General features: G+C 34.4%; 1 protein-coding gene across 2 annotated transcripts in view; it reads left to right on the top strand.

The window, feature by feature from the left end:
- Positions 1–6,237: 6,237 nt before the first annotated feature.
- Positions 6,238–21,106, top strand: part of LOC113402821 (sodium/calcium exchanger Calx) — a 124,114-nt gene continuing 109,245 nt past the window's right edge. Inside the window, exon 1 of one of the 2 annotated variants that reach the window (XM_064217831.1) lies at positions 6,238–7,952. In XM_064217831.1, coding sequence (XP_064073901.1) covers positions 6,289–7,952 — 1,664 coding nt within the window. In that variant the 5' untranslated portion in view covers positions 6,238–6,288. The remainder of the gene's footprint in view (positions 7,953–21,106) is intronic. The other variant, XM_064217832.1, reaches the window with a different exon arrangement.

Raw genomic sequence — 21,106 nt, 5'->3', positions numbered from 1 at the left:
TATCAAACATGTTATATATTAATATTAATGTATTTTTCGGTTCCTGTATGTTTTTATACTATTTATCTGAATGAGTTTCTTTGATGGTATGAGATAACGACGCGAAATATGTCTTTAAATTAATATTACCTAGTATCAAACAAAAAAAAACAGAAATTGTTTTTTGCAAAATAAAAGAACAATTGAAATTCAAATTTCGAATAGAATACATTTTTGAAATTCAATTCATTACACTCTATATTGTTCTCAATGTATACTTGAAGCATTTGTTGAATTTCAGTATATTTGAATTTCAAACGAACGATCGCGAGTCCGCAAGTATCAGTAATTATTGTAATCACTTAACAGTTACAACTGGAATATTACTCACATTTTGTATTGCATTCTCTGAATTTCCGTCGGTTATCAAGGCTATTATCTAATTTGAATATAATTACTGTTATTTTCTTTAAAATCGTATTTATTAATTAATATTTGTATTACTTTTCTGTTTACTAAAGTAAAACTGTATTAAACGTATAAACGTCAGGTTTTGCGTGGTTTCCGAGGGCAAGGGACTTTAAATACAGTTAACTTCCAAAACTTTGATTTGCTGCCGAGAATTTCTCGATAGTTCAGGTTCAGGATTAACGGCTTTACGTGTTTTCCGAAGCACGATAACGCACACACTTCCAACTTCCAGACTTTGGGCTTTTACTAAAAAAAATTCGACAGAAAATCCCAATAAGTTTTACCTCGGGGTCTGTGCCTTATATCAAGCCACTAGACCAACGAGGCTGTCAAAAATAATGGGGGACGGTGCGTACGTAGGTGAGTTATCCGCATTAGGGATAATCGCAGAGGTTGACCTCACCGCAGTGCAGTGGTGCATCCTCGCTATGGGGGAACCGCCTTCGTGATCACAGTGTCCTCTAAGCCAGATAAGTAAAAGCTAAATATATATATCAGTTACTATACATGTAAAAGAGTATCAAATCGGTTACTTAGCTTAAATAACACGATGACACTGAAAAACTATCAAAGGTTTAGTATAAAGGAATATTCACACACACATATACGCAATCACGAATATATGTTTAGACTAATGGAGCACCTGAACGCAAGTGGACTATCACACAAAGAGTTTGGTAGTGTAAGAAATATTAACCATCCCTTGTGACACAAACCAGGGGAACTAAGATGTCATATCTCTCCTACCGATTATAAATAAAATAAAGAAATAGCAATTTAGTTCTAGAGTTTTAGACTAGAATTTGTTCTTCGATGTTTTAATAATTATTGTAGTACTAAAATAACAGCCTGTAAGTGCCCCACTGTTGGGCTAACGCCTCCTCTTCTTTTTGAGGAGAAGGATAGGACAATTTCATTGAAATTAGACACATGCAAGTTTCCTCACAATGTTTTCCTTAGAATGTGAATGAAAAATCGGTGGTACTTGTCGGGGTTTCAATCCGCAGTCATCGGTAATGCACGCGATCAAACCACTGGGCCATCACAGCTCTCATTATATTCTAATTGTAATAGTAATAACCTTTACAGTTAGTACTTGAGTTACTTAAGTTACAAGAAAAGAGCGTACTAATTTCCAAGCCCCCCGGTGTTGCAGATGTCCATGGGCGGTGATAATCACTTTCCCAAAATAAAAAAATGAGTAGTTTCAACTCCATGTATAGTGGACACCTTTATTAATGTATCCAGCGGGATTACACAAGATCAATTAACGTTGTATACTGATATCAGTCCTTGGTTATATGTATAAACATAACCAACCAAGGACTGATAATTAATGGATCTCAGAAAGTGCAGGCTTGGTAACTCTTCGTGAATTCTTTTTTTGGCAATTCATCTCGAAGCGGATATTGCTTAAGATTATAATGTTTTTTTTTTTATGTTAATCGCGAAAAGTGCCACTTTATAAAACACGTTGAATCAACGATATTTGAATTGTTTTCTTTTTTTTTTATTTAAAATATTTTGTATACTAAAGTGTTTATATTTTAAAGTGTTTTATAACAAAAAATATATCGTATTAATGTTTTTTTTTTTTTTTTTAATTATGTTATTTAGTTAATCTAAGTGTTAACTAAAATACATTTAACGACTTAATGTAAAACAAAAATCTCTCTTAATAATTATTATTAAAAATAATATAATTGTATGTGCTTGGATTTTCTGAAGGATATTACTTATTATAGTGAAAAATTGAATGAAATCCATCTTGATGTTAAGAAGTGAGTGGACACAAAGACTAGAAAAGCGAATTTTATTATTAATTTAACATTACTAAAAGTATTTAAAACGGGATATTTACCATGTTTTTTTATTTTTATTTGGTGGAGCTCGATATTTCGACATTATCTACGAATGTCTTGTTCACGAGACTGTTTTAAATACTGTTAGTAATAAAAATAACCATGTTAATTTAAAATCTTATATAATTTAACATTATTTGAAAGTACAATTAAATTATTTACAAAAAACGATTTGAAGATACCAGTACATATAAATGTATGCACTATTTAATATAAGAACAATTATTAATTATAATAAATGCGAAAGTAACTGTCTGTCTGTTGCTTTTTCACGGCCCGAATACTGAACCGAATTTGATGAAATTTCGTATGAAGAAAACTTGATATTCAAGGAAGGATACGTATAGGCTTTTATGCCTTAAAACTCGAATGAAAACACAGAAGACTACTAGTACAAGAATAATTTTATTTCGTAAAAAATACCACAAAAGGTCAATACGGATTTCGCATCAACCGTGATTGATTAGTTCAAAGTAAATCCAGATCGTCTTCACGATTTTACGCTTCGGTCTGTTTTGTGGTGAGTCAATAATTGCATAGCAGTTGATTCGTTTTCAAATAACTAGTAGTTTTCTTTTCCTAACATTATTACATTTATAAGGGCGTATTATTTGTTGGTAGGGCATCATATCATCATAGCACACCGATACGACTTGGGAACTTTAAAAAATTAGCGTACTCATTCCTTGAAGATCGGCAATGCACTTGCAATCCCCCCGGTGTTGCAGATGTCCATGGGCGGTGGTAGTCACTCTCCATCAGGTGAGCCTCCTGCTCGTTTGCCACCTCTAACATAAAAACAAAGAAACGAAAGTATTGTTGTGAAGGTGAGTAAGTTAGTGTAACTACAGGCACAAGGGACAAAACATTTTAGTTCGCAGATGGAGGAACATTGGTGAAGTAAGGATTGGTGAATATTTCTTACATCGCTAGTGTCTATGGGTGGCAATCTTTTACACTATATCAAAAGATTGAGCCAAAATTTCGTTAAAAAGTTAAACAGTTTTTCTATTATAACTTACTAATATCTATAATACTGTTCTCGATCGTACACTATATTTATCTGTGTTAGGCTATTCTGTAACAAGAAACTCGAAACTCACCGCAGAACAAGAACTTGAAATGTCAGATATTATGCGCCATAGACACATACATATGTCAAAATGGCGTATCACTCTAAGTCGGTTAATAATATTTCAGGAGCGAAATACGAAGTGACTTCTTACAGAATCGTATGTCTTACATAATCGAATATACTTCTTACAGCTGTAACGGAAGCTGAAATGTTGAATACTTACATTGATATACTAATTTAATTTACTAAAACACTAACAAATTTAATAAAATAATAATCGGACGTAACTGAAAAATAATATTGGTGTTAGTTCTGTCAAAAACTCTCAGCGAAATTGTACGATTCATCAAATCAACATCAATGTTTAAACAAAGTTTGTTAAAAAGGTTAATGTTTTTTTTAGGCAAAATTGATTTACAAATCTTGAACGGTCACCACCGCCCTTAGACAATGGCGCTGTAAGAAATACTTACCATCTCTTACATCACGAATACACCACCGATATTGGGAATGTTATGTTCCTTGGTGGGTGTCTCTCATCCTTTAAACAGGATAAAGTATTACGATTTGACGGTATTTGTAATGAGTGGGTGGTACCTACCCAGAATGGCTTGCACACAGCCCTGCCATCGAGTGTCTGTGTATAGCTGTGTATAGGGTACTACATATAAACAAACATCATGACATTTGGCGCACTGACTATTTGAGAGACAGACGTAATTACAAAACGACCGCAAAAAGGTACGAAACCGCTACTGACAATAGTTTGTGTACAAATTGTGTTATTTTGTTTAAAATTAATCATTCTACATAGTAAGGCTCTTTTGTGTCGTAATATTAAATTTATTTAAATAAATAAATTATACAATATAGGATATACAAGTATATTTCTAAATAATAATTACATACGTATTACAGTAGCAGCCTGTAAATTTCCCACTGCTGGGCTAAGGCATCCTCTCTCTTTGAGGAGAAGGTTTGCAGCATATTCCACCAGGCTGCTCCAATGCGGGTTGGTTGAATACACATGTGACAGAATTTCGTTGAAATTAGACACATTCCGGTTTCCTCACGATGCTTTCCTTCACCGTCGAGCACGAGATGAATTATGAACACAAATTAAGTATATGAAAATTCAGTGGTGCCTGCCTGGGTTTGAACCCGAAATCATCGGTTAAGATTCACGCGTTCTAACCACTGGGCCATCTCGACTCTAAATAATAATTAAATAATATTTATTTTATTTCAATGGTAAGCTGGGGGTCAGTATTCGTTGCTTTTTATAGGGAATGTAAAACTATGGTTTTTAATTATTATATATTAAATAATATTGGTCATTTAAAAAAATTGTGTCTAACAGTTGGCCACGAAATACACGCACACTAGTAAAGTAGTATGACGATGCTGAGTGTCAAGTATAGCTGTGACGCACACCAAGACAATAAAGTTGGCTCGTTTATTTTAGCAATTTGTAGTGCGGTACTCTAGATATAGGTATAAATTGCCTAAGCCAGTGATCAATTTAATTTTGTACCATGACATGATTCAAAGCTGATTCATGAGAAGGGCTGTCTTATATTATTTCAGACCCTTAGAGTACTCGGGAATATGGGGCCCTGCGGATTAAATTATTTTTTATCGTATATTGCCCTTTGTGACACCCCAACTTTACATCGGATCATTGATCACCGCATCTTCAGAAATATCACAAAAAACAATGATAGTATAAGCCTTTCGGGGAACCCCGGCAATGGGGGACTTGGCCTCGTGTCCCTTGTGCCTTTTTAATAAAAACGGCAGAGATTTATTCGTTCTCATATTCATATATGTTGTACATATTACATATAGTAGTTTATATATGTATACAGTCATATAAATATTTGTGTAATCAAACATAATATATATATATTCAATGCCCATGACATTATTCAGACATTATATAATCTATACGAAAGTACTGATCGAAATTTCATAACTAAATAGTGTACGGTTTATATTTAGAACGCTTACACTACGTTTAAAATGTTATAATACTATTTGAACGGTAAACGATGTATATACAAATCAGTCAAATTTCTGATAATCCTATTAACACGTATGTAGAAAAACATACACGTCGAACATAGAACCTGAAAGGGGAATGTTTATTAATATAAATAAAGCAATTATTTAGCTGCAAATTATCATTAATATAAATTAACTGGTTACTGCGTGACGCGTATAGCATAGATTATTAAATAGTTCATATAAATTAGCATATGTAGATATATTTTAGAGTATAGTTGACAATACAGTTATATAGTTGAGTTTATGATTCGAGAGTGTGCTACGTGCCCAAATTTAACAGTAATTTAAGGGCGTTGCGTGCGCTGTAAAAAAAAATTGAAAACGTATTCTATTTTCAAATCTAATAAGCACGTATCAATTGTTTTATTTATTTATAATTATGTGTGTAGTCGATTATTAAAATTATCAATTAATATTAACGCGTCGCACGCCATGATTGCGTGTCGAGATTTACAATGTATTGTATGCGTACTTATGTTAGTTCCTTTGTAAATTATTTGTAGCTGTTTTAATAAGATGTAAAATGTTTTATGAGAACAAACTTTTAATCGCTACAGGAATAACGGTATAGCACAGCTTAACGAGGTCATAGTAACCAAACTCTAAACTTTAATAAGCCCGCTACGTTTGTACGTAACTAATAAGTTTTTTCTCAAACGCCCAACTTTATTACCCACGACGCTAATAAAACTTCATCAGAGGTACGTGCGAGGACGGATCCGCTGCGGCTTTTAAAAGCCTTAAGCGAGGGGGGTGTAAGGCGTCGCGACGCTCAGTCGGGCGCCGGCCTTTGGCAGCGCCGGTCGCGCACATGGCCCGTGCCAGGTAAAGGGCATGCGGCCCGCGCTCGCCGCGCTCGCGGCCTGCTGCGTGGTGGCGCGCGCCGAGCTGCCCTCCGCGCGCCTTGCTTCGCGCAACACCACCACCCAGCACGTGCTTCAATGCTCCGAAGGGCTCGTCCTTCCACTCTGGCTGCCTCTCGAAGATGTTCCAACACTTCAAATCGCCTTACGAGGCTTCGTTTATTTCTTCACTCTTATGTACCTTTTCATTGGAGTATCCATCGTTTCCGACAGATTTATGGCTGCTATCGAAGTCATAACATCAAGGGAAAAAGAGGTGCGCGTGCGACGTAATGGGAGCGAGCAAATTATTGTTGTACGAGTATGGAACGAAACCGTTGCGAATTTGACGTTAATGGCCTTAGGGTCCAGTGCACCTGAGATATTGCTCTCTGTCATCGAAATAGCCGGAAAGAATTTCGAAGCTGGAGATTTGGGACCGGGTACAATCGTCGGGTCAGCGGCATACAATTTATTCGTGATAATCGCAATCTGCGTTATGGTGATACCAGATGGAGAAGTGAGAAAAATAAAGCATTTACGAGTGTTCCTTGTTACCGCAACTTGGTCAATATTCGCTTATGTCTGGCTGTATCTTATACTAGCTGTAATATCACCAAGCGAAGTTGAAGTATGGGAAGGAGCCGTTACATTTCTATTTTTCCCCGCAACCGTAATGACAGCGTATATTGCAGACAGAAGGCTTTTAGTTTACAAGTATTTAAAGAAAGGGTATCGAGTCAACGAACGAGGCGTAATTGTAGAAGGCGAAGGTGACGGTTCCGTTGAGATGGCTTTAAAACCAAATTCTGATGAATTTGCCTCTGATGACGAAGAAGGTCGAGAGCTAGATAAGTCTCGTAAAGAGTACATCTCAGTTTTACGTGAGTTAAGAAGACAACATCCCGAAGAAGATTTAGAAACGGTAGAGCGGATGGCGTTGGAGACGTTGATGGCTCGCGGACCGAAGTCACGCGCTTTTTACAGAGTTGCCGCAACGAGAAAAATGACCGGAGGAGGTGATTTCTCTCGAAAAATATCAGAGAGAGCACAGAGCGATTTGAGTGAAGTTAAAGCTGAATTACAACGGCGAGAGTCGACCTCTGTAGCAGTTGAGCCAAAAGGGCCAAACCTGCGCTTCGATCCCGATCATTACACCGTAATGGAGAACTGCGGATCTTTTGAAGTAAGAGTAGTTCGCCGTGGAGATCTGAGTGGTGAGGTCACCGTACAATACAACACTGAAGACGGAACTGCTGAGGCAGGATCGGATTATGTTGCTGCACAAGGTTCTCTGGTATTCGGTCACGGTGAAACAGAGAAGAAGTTCACCGTACAAGTTATAGATGACGATGTGTTTGAGGAGGATGAACACTTTTACGTTCGATTGACAGCACCGAAAGGCGCCTGTTTAGCTTCACCATCTACTGCGACTGTAGTGATATTGGACGACGATCATTCTGGAGTGTTTTCATTCCCTCAGAGGGATTTTGAGTTAACAGAATCGGTCGGGACTTACGAACTCCGTGTGGTAAGGACGGCTGGTGCTAGGGGCAAGGTGCGGATTCCATACTGGACGGAAGACGGGACAGCAAAGAGCGGTGCACAGTTCGAGGCCGTGCAAGATTCCATTGTGTTCGAGGACAACGAAACGGAGTAAGTACAAATGATTTTAATATATTTGATTACCTACTTCTATTAAATACGGTTGTTTTTACATTGAGAAAGATTTTAAGAAACATATAAAATTACACGTAATAATTCGACATAAGAAATTACTGTTTCTTATGTAATTGTAGGTTTTCCGCAGGTTGAGAATAAATGTGTACTCTTTTCTAAGTACATTATATTGTACGGTCATTTATCAGGTTTCAGTGCGCGTGTACAATTGCTCATTACAGTATAGATTTTTCTTGTAACTTTGTATTGATAACATAACCACATACGTATAAAACTATTAAATGTAAGGAATATTAATTTAAAAAAAGAATGGATTTATTACGCTTTAAATCGATAACGTTTTGGTGGAAATGAAATTCATATCTGGTTTAAATCTATGACAGGGTACTATTTTAATTGTAATATTACTTTTAGCCTTCTTTTATTAAGTATTACGACGATTTTCGATAGTCGTTCATGTAATATATAATTAGTTAAATGTAACCGATTTTTAACGGGCTGGTTCGCGTTACGATAAACTACGTTACGCTTTTTCTCATCGTAGGTTTCATTTAATATACGAATACTCGTTCATGAATTTTAGTTATTTTAGTTTACATTTAAAATTATTTTTTTTAAATATGTAAGAAAATTTGTTATTATTATTTTTTACTTACGTTTTATTGAATAAACATCCTAAAATTCTATGGAAAGAATAAAAATTGACCCAATAAAGATTTTTAAAAATATTAAATATTTTTTCTACGAGTACTTTAATACAATAGTTACAGCTGTTCTACTTATGACATAGTTGTATTAAGAAATTCGTTATTAACCGAAAAACGTTCTAATCCACGTTTCGGTTTGACATCAAAATTGATGATATCAACCGATTATTCATAAATTTATAAATCGATAAAATAATATTATTACATACAGAAACGTAATATCCAATAAAATATAGAACAATAATTATTAGTACTACTAAAATAAAATATACTCGATTCACTTGTAAAAAAAATCTCCCTAATAAATTTATGAAGCGTGCAAATGTTCTGTTTCAAAGCTAACGTTCTTAGCGATATGGATTAGAGATTACTCATACCACTCTCTTCCAGTTTCAGTTTTGTGTAGATCTATAAATAAATAAATATTATAAACATTGGACAACATCACATACATTACTCTGATCCCAATGTAAGTAGCTAAAGCACTTGTGTTATGGAAAATGAGAAGTAGCGACTGTACCACATAAACCCAGACCCAAGACAACATAGAAAACTAATGAAATTTTTCTACATCGACTCGGCCGGGAATCGACCCTGGGACTTCGGAGTGGCGTAACCATGAAAACCGGTACACACTACTCGACCACGGAGGTCGTCATTAGATCTATAGCAGAATGACAGCTGTCATTTAACACTTATGTTTCAAATTTATCTAAAATTAAACCATTATACGCAACGCAAAGCCAAGGATAGATACCACACACTCATCATATATTCTACCAGCAAGCAGCAATATTGTTGTTGTATAAGTACAGACACGAAGCACAGCACATGCACAGGCAGAACAACTCCTTAATGTAAAGAATGGTTAAAAATTCTTACGGTGACGATGTCTGTGAGTCTGTGAAGTGCTGACTTACCATCGGATAGACTACATGCCTGAACAATGGCATACAAAAATCAATACCTTGAAATATACATTATAATGAATAACTCTGAAAGTTATCTTAAAAAAAATTGAATAAAATGCGAGTTTTCTAACTTCACTAGACATTATTAATTTGCAGTTTATTGGTTTTGCATTTGTAATCTAACATACATTATAGTCACTACATAGTACAAAACAAAGTCGTTTCCCGTTGTCTGTCCGCCCGTGTCTATGCTTTGATCTTTAAAACAACATAACGGATATTGATGCGATTTTAATAGATAGAGTGATTCAAGAGGAAGGTTTATATGTATAAAAGATCATTTTAGAGGATTCTAATGTAATGTCGCAATAAAAACATTTTTTATGCGCTTACATTGCAAACGCTGGCTGAATCCTACGAAATAAAAAGGTCTACAAAAAAGTCCGCGATGGTGTATGTCTATCTCTTAGGGATAACCCACAATAACCATTTTTTCTCCTTTACTTTTTACTAGTAATAATGGATTATTTATGAAGCGATTTTAAGCATTACAGCATTAATCCTTATCGAATTAAGTACCTTAAATACATTTTGCATTTAATATAGATCAATATGGCCCTTCACAGCGTGTAATTTAAATCAATACTTTCGAATATATTACATATTTAAAATGCAGAGACATAGCTGTTTGTATTGTCTATTGACAAAAAGCTGTGAACGTTGTATATACATAAATACATCTATCAGCATTGCAATCGTGCGAAGCCGGGGCGGGTCTCTAGTTACTTTTAAGTCATGTTAATATGGAACGAAACTGTGAACGTAATTCTCTATAGTATATTATCTGTCCCGACATAGGGGTAAAATTCATCGTAACTTATCAATTCCATTTCCTTCCCTTAAAGTTAATATTTCCAAAAATCCTCCTTCCTATAATAAATCTATGGTCCAGATTTTTTTATAGACTTATGTTTGGTTATGGTTTGACAGACTTTTTTTACGTTTAGATTACTTAATGGTCGGCGTGTGTTCCATTTTTAAAATGTTTTTGTAAACAATTGTATCGTATTGTGCAGAAATGTACCAACCAGCAGAAGCACGAATAAAACTGTTAAGATTTCAAAGGGAAAAATATTTTTATAGTGATAGTAACCCTGTTAAATTATAAATGTATATAACTTTAATGTTATGCGTATTATTTTAAATACATTTCATAATTTTGCTTTTCTCGTTTAACGTTCGTTTTCAACTCAATCGGAATGATGGATGAACTCATTGAATACGAACGAATCAAGCGTTATTTTAAAGTAATAAGTAGATTTGTCGTTAATTCGTCAGTCCTATACCGATTGGAGGAAACAAATATGATATATTTTAATCCGTGGAGGTTTCCTCACGATGTTTTTCACCAGCTCGAGTTGAATTATTTATACAAATTAACTACATCAAAATTTAGAGATGTCGAGTTTAAACCCGCAATCCTTAACTTAACCAGTTGTAATAATGACATTCGTTGCCTTGAGAAATTAATAAATAGTGTTTAGTAGCTTAAGTCAGTATGCTTCAATCATTTATGATGCAGATGATGTCATAACATATAAACATAACATAATCAGCCTGTAAATTTCCCACTGCTGGGCTAAGGCCTCCTCTCCCGTTGAGGATATTCCACCACGCTGCTCCAATGCGGGTTGGTGGAATACACATGTGGCAGAATTTCGTTGAAATTAGACACATGCAGGTTTTCTCACGATGTTTTCCTTCACCGCCGAGCACGAGATGAATTATAAACACAAATTAAGCATATGAAAATTCAGTGGTGCCTGCCTGGGTTTGAACCCGAAATCATCGGTTAAGATGCACGCGTTCTAACCACTGGGCCATCTCGGCTCATATGATGATGTCATATCTCAATGCATTGGTAATGCGTTATGAGCATTTGTTTACTATACTGTGACGTCACGTCTATATAGGCAGCGCGTATTGATTCCTTTAAAGATTTCATACTTTTAAAAATAAAAAATAAAACAAATAGCGTATTCACATAAATACAGATATTGCAATTGGCGTATGTATAATTATCATTATTGTGTTCTTAATCTTGCTTAGTTACTAATTATTAATTATATTTTAGTATTTCTACTAATATTCTATACATATTTAAAAACTTAATTCAAATCTTTATCAAATTTATTCAATGTAATATTTTCACTTAATCACAGTCGACGTACAAACTACCAACGCCAAAAGGTAAATATCATACCTGCGAAGAACAGACGAATACAACTCAGTTGAGGTATTTTAATATGTTATTTAACTCTATATTATTTTAAATTTGGTAAATGAATAACTAGAAGGCAGATGTTTCGAATAAAAGTATTCTCACAAATAGTAGATCTTTCAAGTCAATCGAAGAGTAAATTTCCTTCCAAAACTATAAATATAATATAATATAAATAATAAATAAATAACATTCATGTATCATCTATATACATTTAATTCCAATATTTTTTGTTAGTGTCCAAATTTGTCAACTAAGTAAGGAAGTTGATTAGTCTTGGACTGAACACAGCCAGCTAAGGCCGATTCGGTTCCATCTCGTCCAAGTTGTTTCGCTGACAATTTATAAATTACATAAGGTATATAATGGTGATAATTGCACTACTGGAAGCGTAAATGAGACGAACAAATGAGCCAACAGACGGTCATTGCACAATTCCCATCGACATTGGCGCTGTAAAAACAATTAACCATTCCTTACATCGCCAATACTCCAAACGCGGAAGCTCAGATATTATGTCCCCAGTACCTGTAGATGATTATTTCAATATTTCACTGAATTTCTTTTAGGACATTAATAGTAACAGCTTTTAAATTTCCCACCACTGGGCTAATGCAGAAGGCATGCCTTTCCCCTCTGTTGGGGAAGGTTTGGAGTTGATTCCATGATACAGCTTCATAAACTATACGACATCAGAGTCGCCGAGGCTGTGCTCTCTCTGATCGAGCACGGAGCAGGGCCCGCTGGATTGCAGTAATTAGGATTAAAAAATAAATAAACAAAAAATCACCGTATACAGTATTTTTATATATTATATATTATCATATATTATTTATTACGGACTATTTATATATTATTTATAAATTGAAAAAAAAAAAAATGTCAGTGTGGGCCACGTCTTCCAAGAAGACGACAAGGTTGAAGTCCAGCGAAGATCTGCTGATGTTCAGTAAAAATATAAAATAACGCCACAATTTATAAATATTTTTATAAATGTAAAAAAAGGCACGGGCAACTGTGAGCCCGTGGATGTTGTAAAGTAAATAAAAAAAAAAAACTATACGGCAGATTTCATCAGACACGTGTATGTTTCCTCACAATTCCTTCATCGGTGTGCAGGAGATGAATTATAAACACTACTTATGCATTTGAAACTATGTCATATGTCGTAATTTTCGATTAAAATTCATGTGACCTAACAACTAGTTTCGACTCCTTAAATGAATTACGAATACGAAGAATGAGAATTAGAGAAAACGAAAACACTCACATTTTGACAAGATATTTCTTAAAGAAAACTCATATTATAGAACAGTGTAAATAAAACAAGCATTTACAGCTGAAATGGTACCCAATTTTAGCCAAGTTTGGCTTAGGTCCGCAATAATCATAAGATATCGCATCAACCATTTGCCTATCTGTATTCATGAAAATATTTGCATAAAAAAAAGTTATTCAAATTTGGAACACGTTCCAAAATATTCTTTATTTGGCCGTAGGACATACTATAAAACTAAGACCGCTGGCTGTCTTTCTGAACGCAATACACTCAAAACGTATCAAACGGATTTTCATACGGTATTCACCGATAAACGGAATGATTCATGAAGAAGCTTTAGCTGTATATTTTATTAAGATTTAGTGTTGTAGTTGAAGATGTCGGAAAAAATCATAGCCAACTCCGAACTTTACTGGCGTGCACCGGGTAAACGTAAAGAGTTATATTTATAACGATTAGAATATTTACTGTAGACCTTTAATCTACCTGTGCGAAGCTGTGTCGGGTATCTTGTTAATAACACGTATGACTTAGTTGACATGACCGTTCAATAATCGCTCTAACATTGTATGGTTTCCTAACCTTCGCCGTATTCGTTTGGTTTCACGGTACAACTAATAGAGTAGCATCTGACGTCATTCATTTACCTATAATTTAATAACTTAGTAATACAAATTAATGGAATATATTATAAGGATATTATATACATTAAAAATAAATATGTAGTGGTTTCGATTTTAGATGAATCTATGACAAAAAAGCGTGGAGCTAATACTTTTTGACTTCCAGGCAGGATATAGTATATTATTGTATTAAACGAACATAACTTTTTATTTTAAATGTCGGAAGAGAGTAATTACAAAGTTTTTGGCCGGTACTTCTCGATAGAATCTACATTCCGAACCAGAGGTGGCTTCACTTAATACAGTTTTGTAAAATGACGATTCCAAAGTGCCTGTAAAAGCCTACTTGAATAAAGTATATTTTTATATGTTGATTGAATATAATTATTGTATCTTGTGGTGCAGATGTACCAAACTATGTAACTACTAATATAGGCTGTTAAGATTTAATATTTGCGCTACTGTTCTGAACTTCAGCGTCAAAACGTATATTTATATATAATATCGTACAATCAAATTATTTTTATCGTATCGATAAATTAAAAATGGACGTATAATAACCTTAAATGTCTGAATCAAATTTCTGAATTAAAATTAAATGACTTTATAACTACGAGCAACAATACTCAAAATATAGACAGGTAAATCAGAAAGAGTGCCATTATTTTCGTACACCGGCGTTGACTTACGAATTTCAGGTAACAGTAAAAAGTCCATTATAGCACATTACCGGGTTATTACCTAGAGATTAAATATAGTATGTTGTTATATCATGATATACGGTGCTAATGTTCTTTTATGAGTTTAGATATATATTTTATTCAATTAGTGATTGCTGGACAAAGGCATTATTATTTCTTCTTAAAGAGGGTTATGTACCCTATGTATTTTCTGTACATAGGGTAAATTTCATTATGATCGGATGAGTATGTACGATGTGAAAGCGTAACTGGGGATTTGTGCAAGTGTGTGTGGTACCACCATAATATATTATACCGTTAAGCTGAAATATTTGAATGTTGTGTTTCGATTTGAAGTTTGAAGAAGCTAGCGTTACTACAGACACAAGGGACATGATATGTCTGTTACGAAGGTTGGTGGCGCATTGGCGATGTGTGGAATGGTTAAAATATCTTACATTGCAATGTATATGAGAAGTGGTGACCAACTGCCGCTGATTTGTCTATAGCCAGTTATATGCTTTTTTTTTTAATTTCATTGATCTTTTCTTTTTTTATGAAGTCCATTTGCCCGTTCGCCTACAAATGCTATAAAAAAAACAACTTACGACATCACACGTCCATTAGTTAGGATTCCTCCAAGCTACTACTGTAATGAGTTCATAGTTACATGTGGCAGAATTTCATACGATCCATATATTTTTTTAGGAAGACGAGATGAATAATGAATACAGAATTAAGCACATGGAAACTGAGTGGGTGTTGCCAGGATTTGAATCCAATATCTACATTTAAATACCATTTTATGTACTCCCTATATTTGTCATTCGTTCAACAAATAATTATATCCAAGGTATATAATAATATATAAGGTATATAATTGTTGCCGAATTGTCTAACGCTGACTGACAATTACAGTTACTTACCGCAACAATGAATACTTTCGTAGAATTAACCGAAGCGAATGAACTTTGATGAAAACTATTTCATCATTGAACAAAAATAAAATTTACATATATACCTACAACCTTTTTAAATAAAAATAATGAATAATTATTATTTTTGGTTGATTTGATATAGAATGGATGTGTAAACTTAATGGTACGTGGAGGAAGCCGGGCAGATGGTGGCAAGCTTGCTACCACCAGAAACCTTAAAAATTACAATATTTTAAACGAAATACGTGTCGAAAATTAGAAGCAGACTTACCGTCACCGTAGCATGGCTGGTAGTTTGTGATAATTGAGCAGTCAGTGTGTAAAAATCCGAACTATTATTAATTAGAAAAATAACTTAGTTAACAAGTAAAGCTGATTATATCATATAGTATATTACTGAAGTACAATAATAATTAAATCATTTGTAATTGATATTCCTTAATCAACCCTCGTCAAATTGTTCCAAATTAATTAGTTTCGCCGACAAGTTTCCGTCTTACTTCGAATGAATTGATAATTTCTACTTAAATAATATCGTCAAACGTAAATAGTAAAGAGTAATGCCTGCATGTGTGCCACTGCTGGGCTAAGGCTTCCTCTCCCTTTCGAGGAAAACATTGGGAGCCTACTCCACCACCCTGCTTCAATGTTGGATACACATGCGGTAGAATTTAATTGGAATTATACACAAGTAGTTATTCTCACGATATATTCCGTTACCGCCAGGTACGAGATGAACAATAAAGACAAATTAAATACATAAAAAAACTCAAAAAAAAACTCCAAGCCAACAAAGTTTCCACTGTTAAATTAAAACATGGAGTAAATCTAATAAGATAATTAAATAACAATAAATAGATATAATAAATAAATAAATAGATCAAAGTATACAAAACTAGGTTATTTTGTAACAAAACAAAACAAAAAAAAAACAAAGTATATTAATGACAGAAAGAGTTTTTAAGGCTCTTAATAACATAAACAGATTCTCTTTAAAGATGTCAAAGACATTACATTACATTACTGGTACGTTAATTACAATTGTCACATACTCCTACCAAAAAGCGATTTTTGGCATAGTTCGTTCTACAAAGGGAAATAGAAGGTATGCTTTAATAATATATTATATTTCGTCCTATAATTGTCTTCTAACATATAACCAATACATTTAAATGCCACTCTTAAGATATAGGATCGGTGTTCCTTCCGAAAAGCTATTCTATTGCGGTTAGATAGACGTTTGGTATAATTTCATTCAACTCGAATGAATAACCAAGTTATTTATACGTAATAGACAATAAACAGGACTATCGCAATAGGAGCATATTTCTTTTGGCGCGTCATAAAAAAATACGGGAGAAAATTTTTATGTTGCGCGCGCATAGAACATGAAAACTACACGTTGAATTCGCTCATTAAACAGCCAATTCGCTCAAAATAGACAACTTCACGCTTTACCTTATTTTTCTTCAATGCTAACTGTGGTATTATTTTATTTTATTTAATTATTTGCATGCAATTCTAATCTATTTTTAATTACGTCGAAGATGTAGCGTTCACGTTGAATATTACGTGTTTCACGGAAGCCACAAAAGATGTTATATTGAGCTATTACCCGCGGGTCGATGGGTCGACCTCTTTGTACGATGAAATAATCCCCGAATTTCGGGCGTCTTTCGTCACCTTAAGCGCTTAACTATACCGGATCAAAGGAAACCATTTAGGTGGAAGAATTTGTGCTAGTGTACTAAGTATTAGTAATTCTAGCACAGATAATCCACCATAGGGAATTAAAGTATCGTTTCTTGACTTAAAATTAGACGAAAAAAATCTGCTGACGCATATCTAGAGTTAATAATCAAATCAGTAATTATACTTTAATGAGAATAAACGACACGAAATACAATAGCTTGTCTGTTTCTGGAAACGAAATATCAAAGCTGTTTTACAATACAATTAGATTCATATATCCTGTATAGAGCCGAGATGGCCCAGTGGTTAGAACACGTACATCATAACCGATGATTTCGGGTTCAAACCCAGGCAAGCGCCGCTGAATTATCATGTGTTTAATTTGTTTTACCACCATTGCGTAGTTTAAAAGTTCTAAGCGTACAGACGGCGGAAAGTGACTTTGTTTTATACTATGTAGAGCCTAGTAAGGAATAAACTCTATGTCATAGTAAAAATTTTATAGTTTTTTTTTATTATTTTGTTTGTATATTTATTTACTATTGAAACAACAGTCGTAATGTATGAGATGGGAATACGTTTAAAACATAGAAGTGTAAACTACGCATTAATTGTTATAATATTTATATTCGCATTATACGAACATATATTTGGAAACATCTTAAAATTGAGTTAGCAATTCAATATCAAGACATACTTCATTAAAGCAGGCGCGTGCCATTTTGCAATTAACATTTACAAGATTTTAATAATAGAGCTACCACTGGTACGGAATCGAGATTCTATCGAAAAGTCAGTAATATTTAATAAAATAATCAGAATATTACATATGACACTAATATTTGACTAGTTTCGGTAATGGTAGATTTGTCTGATAGATTAATGTCGGAAATGCAAACACCAAAAAGATGAGAAAATATTTTTAATCCGTATGTTAATACATTCGAGAACGTTCCAGAAGCAAGTGAGAGATGTCAATTTTAAAAAACTATACAGTTAAGGAACATTCTTTAAGACCCAATAATTAAGCATTTATAGAGTAAACATTATGTGAGACCCAATTCATAATTATTTTCCTTATGACATTGTGTTTATAAAGACAGCTCTAATATTGTCTACGTTCAAGAGTCTGCAAAAAAAGTTTCGAAGTCACTGTATCCAACGTAACAGTTCGTTACTCGTAACTCGAAAACTATCAGTTAGTCGTACAATAAACATTCATTCGAAATAGGAACGGATAGTAAAAGAAGCACATGACAGTTAGTGAAATGTTACAGACCGACGCCACATCGATATTTATAGTTAGACACAGAGCGAATGCATTACATCGCATAACGCGCCGCGTTAAATATAGCACTAGAGACATTAATATTACAAACGTCATGTCGCGGCCAAAACATTATAGCTATTGTTTGTAAGAAAAATAGCTCCGTGATTAAATTAGATTCAATGGAAGGTTAGTGCAATACTGCGTGTTAGATGGGAAATTATTGGCGTGACTGTAAGTCTGTATCGTATGCCGTGACGGCGAACGGCTTCTCATTATCTGACGACTCTATTTCTTTGTGTGTGTGTGGTGTTCAAATACATACATTTTGTTTTGTTTTTTATTTATTAAGACTAAGGTCTTCATTATATACAAATAAATATTAAAAATAGTTTCTGTACAGATCATGACCGCGTGGAATGGTGGCAAGAATGCTAGCAGCATTTCCCAGCTGAATAGCAATTTAGATCTTCTCTGCAAAAAATGAACCACATGACTTCAGTGGAGGCGTGTTAAACTCTTATATAAATATTTCTTTAATTATAAATTCGTTCAATAATAATTAAATTCGTTGTGTCCCATTTTTTTAACTCTATATGCCTATATCCTTATCATAGTCTTTTTTTACCCACTAAAAACCAACGATTCCCTCTCCGTCTCTTCGGCGGGCGCCACGGGGTCGCTTTCGCATGCTACTGTGAAAAAATGGTTTGGGATTGTTCGGGATTTCCTTATCCTAGTCTCAGACAAGGTCTATATCAAATTTCATCTGGATCGTTTCAGTGGTTTTGTCGCGATCGAATAACAGACAAACAGATGTACTTTCGTAATTATAATATTAGTATAAAAACCGTCCTGGATGATCGAAATAATGTCATATTAATTGTTTCATATCACTTTTCTACCGATATTATAAGGTGAAAAGTTTTTTGGGATCTACCAGTTCGATTCGTTAAAACCTTTTTGGTTATTTCTGTGTAATATTGAAAATTGTAAGCAATTATAATTCTTGTTCTGATTTGAAAAGTGAGTGGACCAGTGTTATTATAGGTACAAGGGGCATAACGATTTCATTCCCAAGGTCGGTTGCATATTGGCGCTGGAAGGAATGGTTAAAACTTCTTACCGAGTCCATGTCCTAAAAAATAAGTCTATAAAAAAAAAATGGTGCCCCTTTGCGTAGTAATGTTGGTCCCTAATAATAGTAATGGTAAGGTTAATCCTATTGAAAATCCTATTCATGATTCCTCTAATGGCAAAGGTAACCTTCAAAAAAAGAGCGCGTACTCTTTCCTGAAAGGCCAGCAACGCACCTGCAAGCCGCCCGGTGTTGCAGATGTCCATGGGCGGTGGTAGTCACTTTCCATCAGGTGAGCCTCCTGCTCGTTTGCCACCTATGACATAAAATAAAACCCTTTTAACAGCAACACAGAAATACAGCACTTACAAAACTTATTATACTAGCTGTTGGTACAAACTTTACAAATACACGAACGTGTGTAATGCTTAAAGCTGAAGAGTCTATTGAACGAAGGGGTGAGATAAGTCAGATCGTTGGTGTACCATTATATGTCTTGTGAATTTAAAAAACTAAAATAACGATATGCCGAAGCATTTACACTGTGATCCGCCTTCGAATATCGCTCAAAGATGTCACTCAGGAGAAATGCCAATTGCGCAAGAGATACTATGGTACTTAAATGGCATTATATGTATAGTATATTACTTTTATAATGGGATGGCAATCCGACTGGAAATAATTCAAGGGCAGGACTAACATCTTTTCATGTTACCAAACTTTGGCTGATACCAAGCATTTATTTATTGTGCCCAATATTTCAGGATCTGATCTGTAATGTTAACCAATAGACCATCGGGGTAGTCAAGTCATATACAGTTTGGAAAGATAAGGTATACGCTTGGCACGAAGCCAAACTATCTGCATATGAGTTTGTTTTTAAAAATATCTATCTACTAATTTAATTACGCTCGAACGACGACAGAACTGATCGTTAGTAAAAATAAAACTGTTATACGTATACGTTATACAGCGTGATATCAAACCTAACGTCGTATGTCGTTAGTATCAAGTGTTGTAAATGTGTCATAAATTGCTATCGTATTGCGAGATTTCTTTCGGAAACTGTTATCTTGTCAAGATAAAGGTCGCCCTATTTCGGCTCCGATTTTGCAATAAGGGTTTTCAGTTTTGTAAGACAAGCCACATACGTTTTTTTTGTATTTATTTCTCACCTGGTAACCGTAGTCACTTCACACGGTTTTACAGGTTTTAATCTATGACGACTTCATAAATAATTATATATAAATATAATTAAATAGTTATCGAGCCAAACTTTGTCACCGTTAGCGTTTTGTGCTTGAAAACTTGTAATACTTTTATCAATACCTACTAGTCCAAATTGGAGCGATAATAATATAATTTTTCAAAATATTAAATTACTTGGTGGTTGGGCCCCGTGTAAGACCGTCTGGGTAGGTACCACCCACTCATCATATATGCTACCGCCAAACAGCTCAATATGGTTGTGTTCCGGTTTGATGGCTGAGTTAGTTAGTATATAGACTAAATGGACATAACATCTTAGTTCCCAAGTTTGGTGGAGCATTGGTGATGTAAGGAATGGTTAATATTTCTTACAACGCCATTATCTATGGGCGTCGGTAATCAATTGACAGTCCGCGTTTCATATTTTCAATATATATATATATATACTATATATTACAATTATTG

This window comes from Vanessa tameamea, chromosome 19 (genome assembly GCF_037043105.1).
Source record: "Vanessa tameamea isolate UH-Manoa-2023 chromosome 19, ilVanTame1 primary haplotype, whole genome shotgun sequence".
Lineage (NCBI taxonomy): Eukaryota > Metazoa > Arthropoda > Insecta > Lepidoptera > Nymphalidae > Vanessa > Vanessa tameamea.
This window is presented reverse-complemented; position numbering and strand designations above follow the sequence as displayed.